This window comes from Pangasianodon hypophthalmus, chromosome 1 (genome assembly GCF_027358585.1).
Source record: "Pangasianodon hypophthalmus isolate fPanHyp1 chromosome 1, fPanHyp1.pri, whole genome shotgun sequence".
Taxonomy (NCBI): Eukaryota; Metazoa; Chordata; class Actinopteri; order Siluriformes; family Pangasiidae; genus Pangasianodon; species Pangasianodon hypophthalmus.
Genome location: NC_069710.1, coordinates 12,606,662 through 12,618,761, shown reverse-complemented (window position 1 = coordinate 12,618,761; position 12,100 = coordinate 12,606,662). Strand labels below are relative to the sequence as shown.

At 35.6% G+C, this 12,100-nt stretch overlaps 1 protein-coding gene across 1 annotated transcript; it reads right to left on the bottom strand.

Moving 5' to 3' along the window:
- Positions 1 to 1,996: 1,996 nt before the first annotated feature.
- On the bottom strand, positions 1,997 to 10,923 carry ccr10 (chemokine (C-C motif) receptor 10). Its single transcript, XM_026926772.3, has 3 exons — positions 10,830 to 10,923; positions 4,310 to 4,395; positions 1,997 to 3,898 (listed from the first exon to the last, which is right to left on the bottom strand). The coding sequence occupies exons 2-3, from the start codon at positions 4,389 to 4,391 to the stop codon at positions 2,700 to 2,702; spliced, it is 1,281 nt and encodes a 426-aa protein (XP_026782573.1). The 5' UTR covers positions 4,392 to 4,395; positions 10,830 to 10,923; the 3' UTR covers positions 1,997 to 2,699.
- Positions 10,924 to 12,100: the final 1,177 nt, after the last annotated feature.

Sequence of the window (12,100 nt, the reverse complement as noted above, 5' to 3'; positions counted from 1 at the left end):
AATCTGAATGCTTGGTGAAAAACTGAACCTGTATAAGTCACTTTATTTTGCAGTCACTTTATTTTGCTCTATCCCGGTGTTGCGTGAAAGCCGTATATCCAAACCTCTTTTTCCAAACTTTCACTTCATAGTCAAGTCAAGTTGTGATTATTTGGAAAATTCAGCTAGATGTAATGCTCGGTCACTGCCAGGATGGTGGACTGAAACCCCCAAAAACATCTGGAATATCCGAATTAAGATGTTACTGCTCTACAAAAATCACTGACACTCTGAGAAAAGGTTTCTTTGGGTTTTATCTTGTTATATAGGTTCAAAATACAGTTTAGAAAAACTTTGTTGTAGGGTTCTACACAGATCTTTTAAAGGCTCTAGATTTGCATGAAAATTGGGAGGGTGGGTGGATTTTCTGTCATTTTTAGCATAACCACTAAATATGGTTAATAATTACTTTGCATTTGATATGGATGCCACTGTTATGAATCTTCCTCCTCTGAAAAAAATAGGCAAATTATTTCAAGGTAATGACTTTGAGAGAAGTTTTGAAACAGTTTTGAAACAAAAAAATAAAGTAAAAATTAAAAATGAAAGTTGTTTTTATTAGTAGAAGACACAAGGTTTGGGCTCATGGGTTCCCCAACCAAACTATCATTACAATTATATGTAATGCATTAAAATAGGGCAGAATTCCCTCAGATTAGCTTCTTGAATGTGAACCTAATCCTTATTTATGTCTGGGGGTATCTTGTCTATTTTTTAAAATTTTGTTTTGTTTTCATGTTGTCATTAACAATTGTTGAATACATTTCTAACATATTCAGCCATTTCCTGACAGAAATATAATATTACTACATACATGCCCTTCACTTTAATTAATTGAGGTTTAATCCAGATTTCAGTATATAAATAATTGAGCTATAAATAATGTCAGCTTGGACCTAATGTGGAAATTTAGTTCCTCTCAGTGGAAATTTCAAGAAAAATTCTCTCAGTGGAAATTTCAAGGAAAAAGCTTTTTCATTAAAAAGCTGTTTGGCTCTAACAAATATCCAAGATATTGTTGTACACATTTAAGCCTAATATTTGAATAGGTTTAATATGTTGATGAAAAATCTGTGTTGATGGGGTTGACAGTTTTTTATAGTACAGTGCAAAGTACATAGTAATAGTGATTTTACAGGTGGTGCAATTGGTGCAATTATGCCCTCTACTGTTATTACTTAGTACTGTGTGTCTTTTCTCTTCTACACCCGTAGAATGATTTATAATCCCACTATCCTGTGTCACCTAAACGAAGATAGGTTCCCTTTTGAGTGGTTCCTCTCAAGGTTTCTTTCTTCTCGTGGAGTGTTTTCTTGTTATTCCCTTTGGCTTTTTCATTAGAGGTCTAAATCTACATGTGGGTTTCTGTGAATCTCCTTTGTGAAAACTTGAACTGGAAATGTCCATACTGAACTGGGATAATGCCACACTTTACCCTTGAAACCACAGTCGATGCTCTTGTTTGTCAAATTGGTGTAATCCATTTTGCAAACGTGAGGGACTTGTTCACTAATCACGAAAACCAACTTGAGCTCTTTGAGGTTGAAAATGACAAGAACAAAGTGCTTTTGTTTGCTTTTTAATTGGCTTCTAACATTACGCAAATGTGGCAGGCAGAACGGCTAGCTAATTAGGGAAAGCAATATGAGGCTTCATTTAAAGAGAACCACGTTTTTTGGTTCCTTATTTCAAAAAAGATACTGATGTATTTGTGTATCATGTGTGTTTAATGGTTTTAAATTCATTCTAATTACTCATTCCAGAAGCATTTACAAGAAACACATTCACCACTCACTCTGAATTATTATAACATTAGTATGTAATAGCTGTAGTAGATTAATAAAATTATATATATATATATATATATATATATATATATATATATATATATATATATATATATATATATATATATATATATATATGAGAAGATGAATATAAAATGTAAAAAGCTGCATTAAGTATTAGAGATAAGGCTGAAACATATAACAAGTAACTAGATCTTATTATAATACAATTTTCTACTCTATAAAGGAAAAAAGATGCATTCAATTTTAATACACAATTCATGGCAGAAACAGAAACTCAGAAACTCAGCTAAAATGTTTTATACCACAGTGGTGGTGAGTCAGTTGTGATCAGTGTGAAAATGTTGATTCATTCATTCAGCAGCAGCTCTAAGGCATATCACAAGTTTATACTAATGTGCTTATCCTTTCTATAGTAACAACTTACTCATGGACTTGATTGGATTGGATTTAAGCCAAATAATATACATGATGTTTTCTGTAAGGTGACATTTAACATTTATGCAAGGAGTCTCCAGTGTCAGCGCATAATGTAACAGACTGTTTTCCACCATGGGAAAGTCCTCAGAACAGAGGACTTTCCGCTTTTTTGGTAACATGACAAGCTGATGAGAGAATGATAGCTTACAGCTGTTATAACGCTCACTTTATAGGAATTAATTGGTCTGTGAACATTAACACAGATGTGCTGTGGTATAAAACACTTCTGGATGTGCTATTGTTGGAATATAATCAACTTCAGGGTAGTAACAGTAACTCCAGCCTGATTATTTCCTTAAAGAGCATACCCCAAGTATGTTTTATTATTTACATACCCTATGCAAAAAGTTGTATATCGTCAAAAAGAAGAGTTTACTGGCAGGTATAGGTTGAAACAACAATGTCCCCAGGTTTTTGTGAGTTCGGGAAATCAGAAGGGAAAAATATGTTGGGGGAATATGACTCTATGATCACAACCTGTGGCATACCTGCAGGATTTTCGATCTTGGCAGTGTCAGGTAAAATTTTAGGTGAATAAACATCAGAGAAGGGCATGAGAGTACTAGTAGGAGGAGGGGATGAGGGAGTCATTGAGCTTCCATAGTCCAGTTTTGATGTCACAAGTGAGAGATAAGGACAGATGCAACTGCAATCAATCAGCAACCTCATCACATCATTCCGGAATCTTACTCCCACAAGGGCATAGAGCAGGGGGTTGAGGCAGCAACGGACGTAAGCAAGACTGCGGGTGACATCCTCGGCCAGGTGAATGTCATTCCACAGTTTACATGAATAATCGGACATGAACAATCGGAGAGACAGCACCATGGCGTACGGCAGCTGGAACAGCAAGAAGAGCAGTATCAGCGCTACTATGAGTCGCAGTGTCTTCTGTCTGCGAAAGCATTTTCCCCGGCCTTGCATCAACACGTAGCTGATGATGCTGTAACACACCAGCATGGCAATGCATGGCACGCAGAAACCTGTAATCTTTGCCACACGTGCCCACATCTTTACCCTCCCATTGTCACCCTCATTTCCTACGTACTCACACCTCAACGAACTTTGATGCACAGAGGTGGATATTAGTTCTGGCAGGCTGAGGACGATGGAGGTCACTGCCACGGCAATCGCAGACAACTTACTGTAGCATAGCATACTTGGACGTAGCGCCTGAGCAGTCCTGGCTCGTACTACAAGCAGGTAGCGATCTATGCTGATGCACGCTAGCAACAACAAGCCACCGTAAGTGTTGATGGCACAGAGGCCATGGTTTAGCTTGCACAGCTCGTTTCCAACTTTCCAGGAGCCGATGATGATTTCGCTGGTCTCCAGTGGCAAAGTCAGCAGCAGCAGCAGGTCAGAAATCGCAAGATAGAAGAGGAAGACATCAGTCATGCAGCGCAGACGGAGGCGCCGATACTTGGTGAACGTGGCAATCACCAAACTATTCCCAATTACACCAAGGAAGAAGGCGATGAGGAAGACCGTGACCTGAACAGCCATGATGGTCAACTCTTGCCTGTTATCTGGCTCACAAATCTCAATTACATTAAGATCGCAGTAGTTGCCTGTATTGCAGTGATAAAGAGAGAGTTTGATTACCAAAATAATAATCTCTAATTCAAATCAAATCATCTCTAAAATCCTCTTTAACTATTCTGATGTAGAAAAAGACTAACTTTGCAATGCTTTGCTTAATATAGGCATATCAAAGTAAACCAATGTCAAGTACTACTACAGAATACTAAATGTAGATGGACTATATGGAATCAGTGGCAAAGTCCTAATTTCTTCACAGTTCAGCACTATACACACAAAAAAAAAACCCAGACGTAATTCATAGCACTACCAAAATTTAACATGTATGCAACAAATAGTATGAAAACGTGCTGATTGAGGGAGGGTTGGATGGTAAACCGCTGCACCCTGTTGGCCACAAATGACATTAGCAGATATTATTTTGTCAGGCCTGAAGTCACCTGTGCAGTTTCCATAATCATAGATATAGTCCGGGGTGACGTTTCCAAAGGTGGAGGTCTCATAGTTGCTGTTTCCATACATTGCTCTTAAACAGAGAGAGAGAGAGAGAGAGAGAGAGAGAGAGAGAGAGAGAGAGAGAGAGACAGAGAAACAGAAAGAGAGAGAGATACATAGTTGTATCATTTGTATACATCATTTAATGAAGCATAAATCTTTATTATTGTGTTACTGCTGCAATCCAGGGTAAATTCATATACACAAATTTTTTTTGTAGTTTTGTAGTAAAACCACTACCATTTATTGTTTTATGTTTAAACTAATGTAATTAATTAATTATCATCATCAAAATCATAATCATCAGTTTAAATTTATATAGTGCCATTCCCAAGCTCAAGGTGTCAGACACAGACAGCGTTTTAATGCAAGTGCAGGGTTTTGTTGAACAAAGCAGATAAATCCAGGTCATGGGCAGAATTCAAAGTATCAGATGAACTCAATGAACAAAACAAGATAGATATCAGAAAAGTGTGTACACAAACAAAATGGTTGGTACACAATTCAGCTGAACACTAAGTTTAAACAAAGAGATGGGTTTTGAATTAGCATTTAAATGACAAGGTAGATTGTTAAAATAAATTGTTAATTAATCAAACAAGATTCCACAAGTCCAATTTTTCTTGTTGAAGGAAAGCAGCAGTATCAATAACTCATAATGCATTGAAAAACACACTGATAGCCACTTTGGCAGGTAACCTTATGGTGCTTATTGAAAATTTATTTTGCATTTATTTTTATTATTTTTACCTTGCACATTTTTATTCAATTTAATCATTATTCTACCTGTTTGTTTCACAGTTTTATAATTGTAATTTCTATACAGGTTCAACTGACACTAAAAGAATCTAGAATGGTAAAGATGTCTACTCAGTCTGTCATGCCTACAAGGGCAGCAATAATGATGTAGCAGCTCCCACAAAATTCAAGATGCAAGGGATTTAATTCAGCAGGAAGCAAACCAACAACTGCTGTAGAAATAAAACCAATGTACAGAGTAGCATCTGAAAAGAGTTGCAAGTCTTTAGGCAAGGTCAGCACATCCAGGTAGAAGAAGGAGGTGGCATTCCAATTCCGAAGGACAAGAAGCCAAAATGGAGTTTCTATGAGGAAAGTGTTGTCCAGGCAGCTATGCAACAACGGTGAGAAGGTGGGAAATGATGAACAACCTTGTGGAATTATGCAGATTGCACAGTTGAGATGGCCCAGGAGAAAAATAGCATCAAAGGAGGCCAAACAAGCTTGAGGACACAAGAGCACAGTGGGCAAGCTTGGCTTGAGGAAGGGATGTCCTAGAAGGAGAGTCTCTAGAGAGATGGTGAGAAATTCCAAAGAGGTGTAGGAGCCCTCTTTTCAGCAGAATGCCAGAATGACAGAAGGCTGAAATCCACAGAGAAAGGCTATGTCTGGGGGATAATTAGGTTATCCAGTGTTGAGGAAGTCATCAAGAAGGTGCACAAAAATTGACATTGATTAAACCATGAATGTTTAGTAAGATCTAGCAGATGGGGTGTCAAAAATCTTCTGGCTACACTTGCAAGCAAAGATCAGTGGTTAAGTCAATGGGTTACTGAAAGGAAGGTTGTCATTTCAAATCCCAGCACTGCCAAGCTTCCATGGTTGGGTCCTTGAGCAAGGCCCTTAATTCCCAACTGCTCAGTTGTCTGCTGTGTCGATTGTATGTAACTTTGGATAAAGGTGTCAGCCAATTGAGGTAAACGTAACATACTCTGAACAAAATATATCTAATTAAGCAGTGATCAGGGTGGACCCTGAGGTCAGTAGCTTTGGTGACCAGGGTAGACAGGAATTTGAGTAGTCCATTGCCAGATGGAAAATGGTAGTCAGGACAGCAAGAACAAGATTCAGCAATACCAAAACCAAATCCAAGTATCCTCGACATGTGGAAACGTTCCAGTAGCATGGGTCACGAACTTATAAAAGCCAGCGACATCAAAGTGAACAGCCAATTCTAGGAGTAAGGCTGGGCAGTTCAACATTTGTATGTAATTTGGAGGGAAAAGTGGTGCAGAATTACATTCTGCTGGAATATCTAGGAAATAAGTAAGTACCTTAGAAGTGTGCAAATCTGAGGATTTAGAGTGAGACCAACAGTGAGGCCAACAATGTTAATAGTGCAAGGAGTGATAAGTTTATCAGGGGGGTGCAGCAGAGGAAAAATCTATGTACCACTGTCTTGTAAAACCAGACTAAGATCTGTGGAGGCTTCTGGAGCAAAGGCAATCTTAGTGCAGTTTGAGCAAAAACTTCATCACTATTAACTAAGGGATAAGGACTTTAGCTGGGAAGGTGGTGTGGTTTTCATGTGGTCTTTTTTTTTCCAAACTGAGAATTACTGAATGGCCTTATGTTATAGTGACAGACTCTTTATTGTCACTCCTTTGCATTTGCAATACCAAAAAATTCCCTTCAGCCTAAACTTTCACCTCAGGCATAGTCATTTGAAATGCAAAGAGGTGCTTGAACTGATAATGAAATAAAAATTTATTTCTATAAACAAAAGCTGAGAAGAAAGTTCTCCAAAAAAAGGTCAGATACTGATGTCTGTGATAATGAGTCATGTATATATCACGAAGAGTTTCATGAATCTGTTTAAAAAGTCCATAATGTTACTATCATTGACTAGACAGACAACCTTAAGTGGACAGGGATTTACCCCAACTAGCTTGTGAACAAAAACCAGAGCTGAGGTTTTGCTCGTGGTGTTGCGAAACAGGCGAGAAATTATTAGGTATCCGTTTGATACCTGATAAAGAAAAAATGATAGTTAGATAGGAAAGAAAACTGTCTACATTTCCTTTTATTTAACAAAATGAATTTTAAAACATGAGTTTTAAAAAGAATTAAAAGTTTTAAAATGAATTTCTACAAAATGCTTTGTAGAATTATGGACATTTCAATTTGTCCTATAACATTTCACCCTTTTCTAGCACAAATGTTAATTTATTGGCTTTTTATTTTTCGTTTTTAATTTTATAAGACAGCTCTCTGGAGCTGGATAATAGTGGCAAATCGAACGCATATAAATATAAATATACACATAAATATACACTATATGGCCAAAAGTTTATGGACACCTGACCATCACACCCATGTGTGGTTTTTGAACATCTCATTCCAGATTTAGTCCCCCTTTGCTGTTATAATAACCTCCATGCTTCTGGAAAGGCTTTCCACTAGATTTTGGAGCGTGGCTGTGGGGATTTGCCCATTCAGCCACAAGAGCATTAGTGAGGTCGGGTGAGGAAGCCTGTGGTGCAGTCAGCATTCTTTCACTTCGACCTTGGCAAACCCTGTCTTCATGAAGCTTGTTTTGTGCACAGGAACATTGACATGCTGGAGCAGGTTTGGGCCTTTTAGTTCCAGTGAAGGGAAATTGTAATGGTACAGCACACAAAGACATTCTACACAACTGTGTGCTTCCAACTTTGGGGAAGGTCTAAATACAGGTGTGATGGTCAGATGTCTGCAAACTTTTGGCCATAGTGTAACAACAGAATAAGCGCATACATTTTTTTTTTCTTCATCTGATGATGATGGAACCAACCTTTATTGATTCTACAGATTTCTTGACAGCCTTTGAAAAATGGCTGAAGATTCCACTCATCCGAGAATATGTATCTTTAATGTTTGAAAATATTTATTGGTCCTTAAGGAAGCTTTACTCTAAATGCTAATTAAAACTAAATCACATGTACCTTCCCAGGTAACAGATGCATACTAAAAGTACAAAAGGATGTATCTATGATGATACCACCGACAATGATACAGAAAAGTGCTTTGTGTATGAGAGTGTACTGCTGAAATGCGGGACAAGAACTAGTTGCATTGGACCATTTTTGATCCAGATTTAAAATACTATAAAAAAAAAAAATGAATATCCCTCAACCCCAGGACCATTTATTTTCAGATGAATGCACAGGTGTGTGCACATGTCCCTTCAAAAACAGCCGAATGTCACAGTTTTGTCTGCTTTTTAACCCAGTGATCTCTAATTTGGTCTAATAATATAAGAGAAAAACATAACAAAGCCATGGTAACCGTCAAAACAAACAGTCACCATATTTTTCAGGTGTTTCTCGTGGTTTGCAGTTGCACGAAATCCTAGCTGAGTTGAGCGTGGGCTTGGATATTGGACTCATAAGGCAAAGCATCGCGTGCAGCCGCCGATGTGAAAACACCTCTCGAGATGATTACTCTTTCGCGTTTTCAGTCATATTGCGTGCCAGAGTCTCTTTAAGAGAGGTTTAAAAACTCAAAAACTGTTTCATTTGCTCAGAAATAAACGGCAGTGATGCTCTGATCATGAAGAATAGTCACTGAAAAGGATTCATTATATAGGCTATAGTAGCTATGGACCAGTGTGCGTGCCCCACCCGGTTGGAAGGCCAGCACACTTGACAGGTACGTGTTTTTAATTTGACAAATATAAAGAGATCTGGTGTGATGAAGGAATTTAAAATGATCTGTAAATTTACCAAAATACTATGTCTATAACCTACATCAGTTTGGTAAGTTTTAAAGTTTTAATGACTAAATATTAAATTTATTTTATTCTAATATATATCCAATAGCCTAGATCTGACCAATAACAGAATATATTATTAAGTCAAATAAAAATTACTGTGCACAAATAATTGAGTGGTACTATTAATACACTTTAATACCATTTTAAAATATACTGCAAATATTTTCGAGTGGTTTTTTTTCTTTTGGGCATAACAGATGTTTTTTATAAGTATTATTTTATAATCTAATCCAGGCCTGTTTAACGTCTAAATATATTCCTTTCTAAATTTGTTCAGAAATATAAATGGAAAAAAGACAATAAAACAATAAGATAAAATGAATTCTTAAAGATCTCCATTTTAATTGTCTTCACATTTCAAATTAGCCTATTATTATTATTTATTAGCCTCCAAAACTGGTTATAAATTGTCCGTTCATACATAAATAAAATAAAATAAAATAAAATAAACGCTTTCTTTTGTGCTTTAAAGGCTTTTGGCTGTATTCACTTTTCTATTTTACAGCCTGGTCTGTGGTCGTTTTTCCATCGGTGGTATTAAATTTGCTGAAAATGTCAAAATCCAGAATTTTGAAATGATAATGGTGTATTATATTATTTTGCATGACTAGGCCAGTTTCCACGAGTGTCCTTTTAATAGTGTGGTAATTCAAATGCACAAGTTTTTATTGAAAATATTTCCAATGTAAACACTTGACATTAATTCAAATAGAAAATAAAAAAGCCTTTAAATTGTAATGAACTAATTCAAGTATTTTTAATTTATTTTATTTTAACAAGTGTTTATTTACTTATTTACTTACTTACTCACTTACTTACTTACTCCCTACTTACTTACTTACTTACATATTTGCTTATTTAGTTACTCCCTATGTATTTACTTACTTACTCACTCTCTACTTATTTACTTAATTACTCCCTACATAATTACTTACTCTCTACTTACTTATGTTCTTATTTATTTATTTATTTATTTACTCCCTATTTATTTATTTACTTACTTCCTACTTACTTACTTATTTACTTACTTGCTCCCTACTTACTTACTTACTTAATTTGGTTTTCTAGAGCAAAAATTAGCAAGTGCAAGAGCAAGAAGTATCATGAGGACAAGCTGTTATTTATTTTGTTCATTAGGTCAACATATAAAAATAAATTAGACATTAATTAAACAACCTGTACTTCAGTTTCTGCAGCTGTTGAGTGTATTTTTCATTTTTCATAAGTGATAACAGGAACTAACTTGTTTCACAGACATTCCATAAGTATAAATGGATAAAAAGTACAACATGATATTCTTAAATCAATAAAAAAAAATAATTAGCATCAGCAAATTGCTGTGGTTTTAGAGGAATATAACACTTCAGAATGCAATGTTATAGGAAAAGAATCAATTTAATTAAATTCCTGATCAAATCCAACAACATAACCCTTTAACAAAGTGAAACAAAGGCAAGACAAATTTTTGCTTGAAATTTAAGTGCTCGTGCATTTATCTTTTTTTTTTATTTAAATGCTGGATGGATTTTTATTTATTAATTTATTTTTTAAAACACAAAAATGGCATTAACATGTAAAAGGAAATGCATTGGAATTTGCTAATTCAAAAATGCCAACTTTTAATTTTAAATTGAAATATGTAACATCTAAACAAAGCACTGCAGTAGAGAGCAGACAAAATCAAAGATAACTTAATAACATGGACTTCAAGAAAATATCTCTCATGACTACAGACTATGTAAATATATAATGTTCTACATTTTCCAAGAACAAATGCATTCATGAGGATATAATTGAAACTGTTGAATGCATTTTAAAACATGTCACTTGTAGAGATAGATAAAGAGACATAGACAGAGAGATTATCTTAAATACTATACTACACTGTTTTTGCTATGCAGACTGGTTTGTCTTACCTCTGTGTATGGGAATCAGCAGTGCCAAAGTATTGTGAGAAAGAGTGTGTGTGTCCACGTGGGGTAGGTGTGATGATTTTGGTACTCTCACAATAACCCCATGGGTTTATATTAGACAGCTGACTTTCACATTAGCTTTCTCGTCATGGATTTGTGAAAAAAAAAATGCTGTGGCATCAAACACACCCTGAGTGCACGGAAATACACAGCGTCAAACAGCTTTCTCAAGTTGTTTTTCTTTTTGAGGTGGCACAGAGGAGGGGTTTGTTAGGTCGCAAGGTCAGGATCTTTGTAAATACAATTTAATGGCTGACATGTAATGTCTCAAATAATAGAGACAAAAGAATCTCAAACTAGGCTGCTTAAATAGAGGAAAAAACTATAGTTGATGAATGACAGGGAAATGTGTGTGTGTGTGTGTGTATGGAGATTTAGAATCATTAGCGGATTACAAATAACAGGCCACAATTTTTAAACATTAGAAATAACTAAACTAGAATGTTCTAAAATGTTCTAAACTCTGATTGGTCAGAAGGTGTTGATTAATTTCCAGACAGTAGTTCTGTGTTATCATTTCTATAGTAATTGACATTCCACATATATATTTTTTTTAAGATTTGTTGATATAGTTTTTTGTTTTGTTTTGTTTTTGTGAGGAGATGTTTATTTAATATAGTTTAAATTTCTGTGCTAATCTCAGTTGGCAGCTGGTTTTAATTGCTGTTTTTTGTAGCACTTTGAGATTTTCTTTAAAATGTAAAGTGCTTTATAAATAAAATGTATTATTATTATTATTATTATTATTTAACTTTTTATGGAAGGAGTCTCCAGTGCCAGCAGTCAGAAGTCAAGCTGGAACTTTAAGTTTTCTGACATGGCAGGGTCTTCAGGACGGAGGTCTTTGCACTTTCTGATTCCTCGGTATCATGACTAGCAGCTTTTTTTTGTCTTATTAGCTTTGAGAAAGAAAAAGAGTTGACTGCTTTTTTAATGGTGCAAGTGATAAGAGGAATTAACTTGTCTTGCAAACTTACCACAACATTAAAATTGTTTTGTTTTTTAATAGATTATTTTTGTGTTGGCAAATTGCTGTGGTATAAGAGGAACAAAACACTTCAGGAAGTGCCATTATAGCAAAAAAAATATTCAATAACAAAGTACTAGCATTTACGCCCGTCGTTATGTTTAGTGGTTCTCTTTGTTCTTGCACTCACTTGTTTCTGGTCATAATTTGTCATCGTCATTGTCTGGCTCTTTGCTTGGCCTGCATG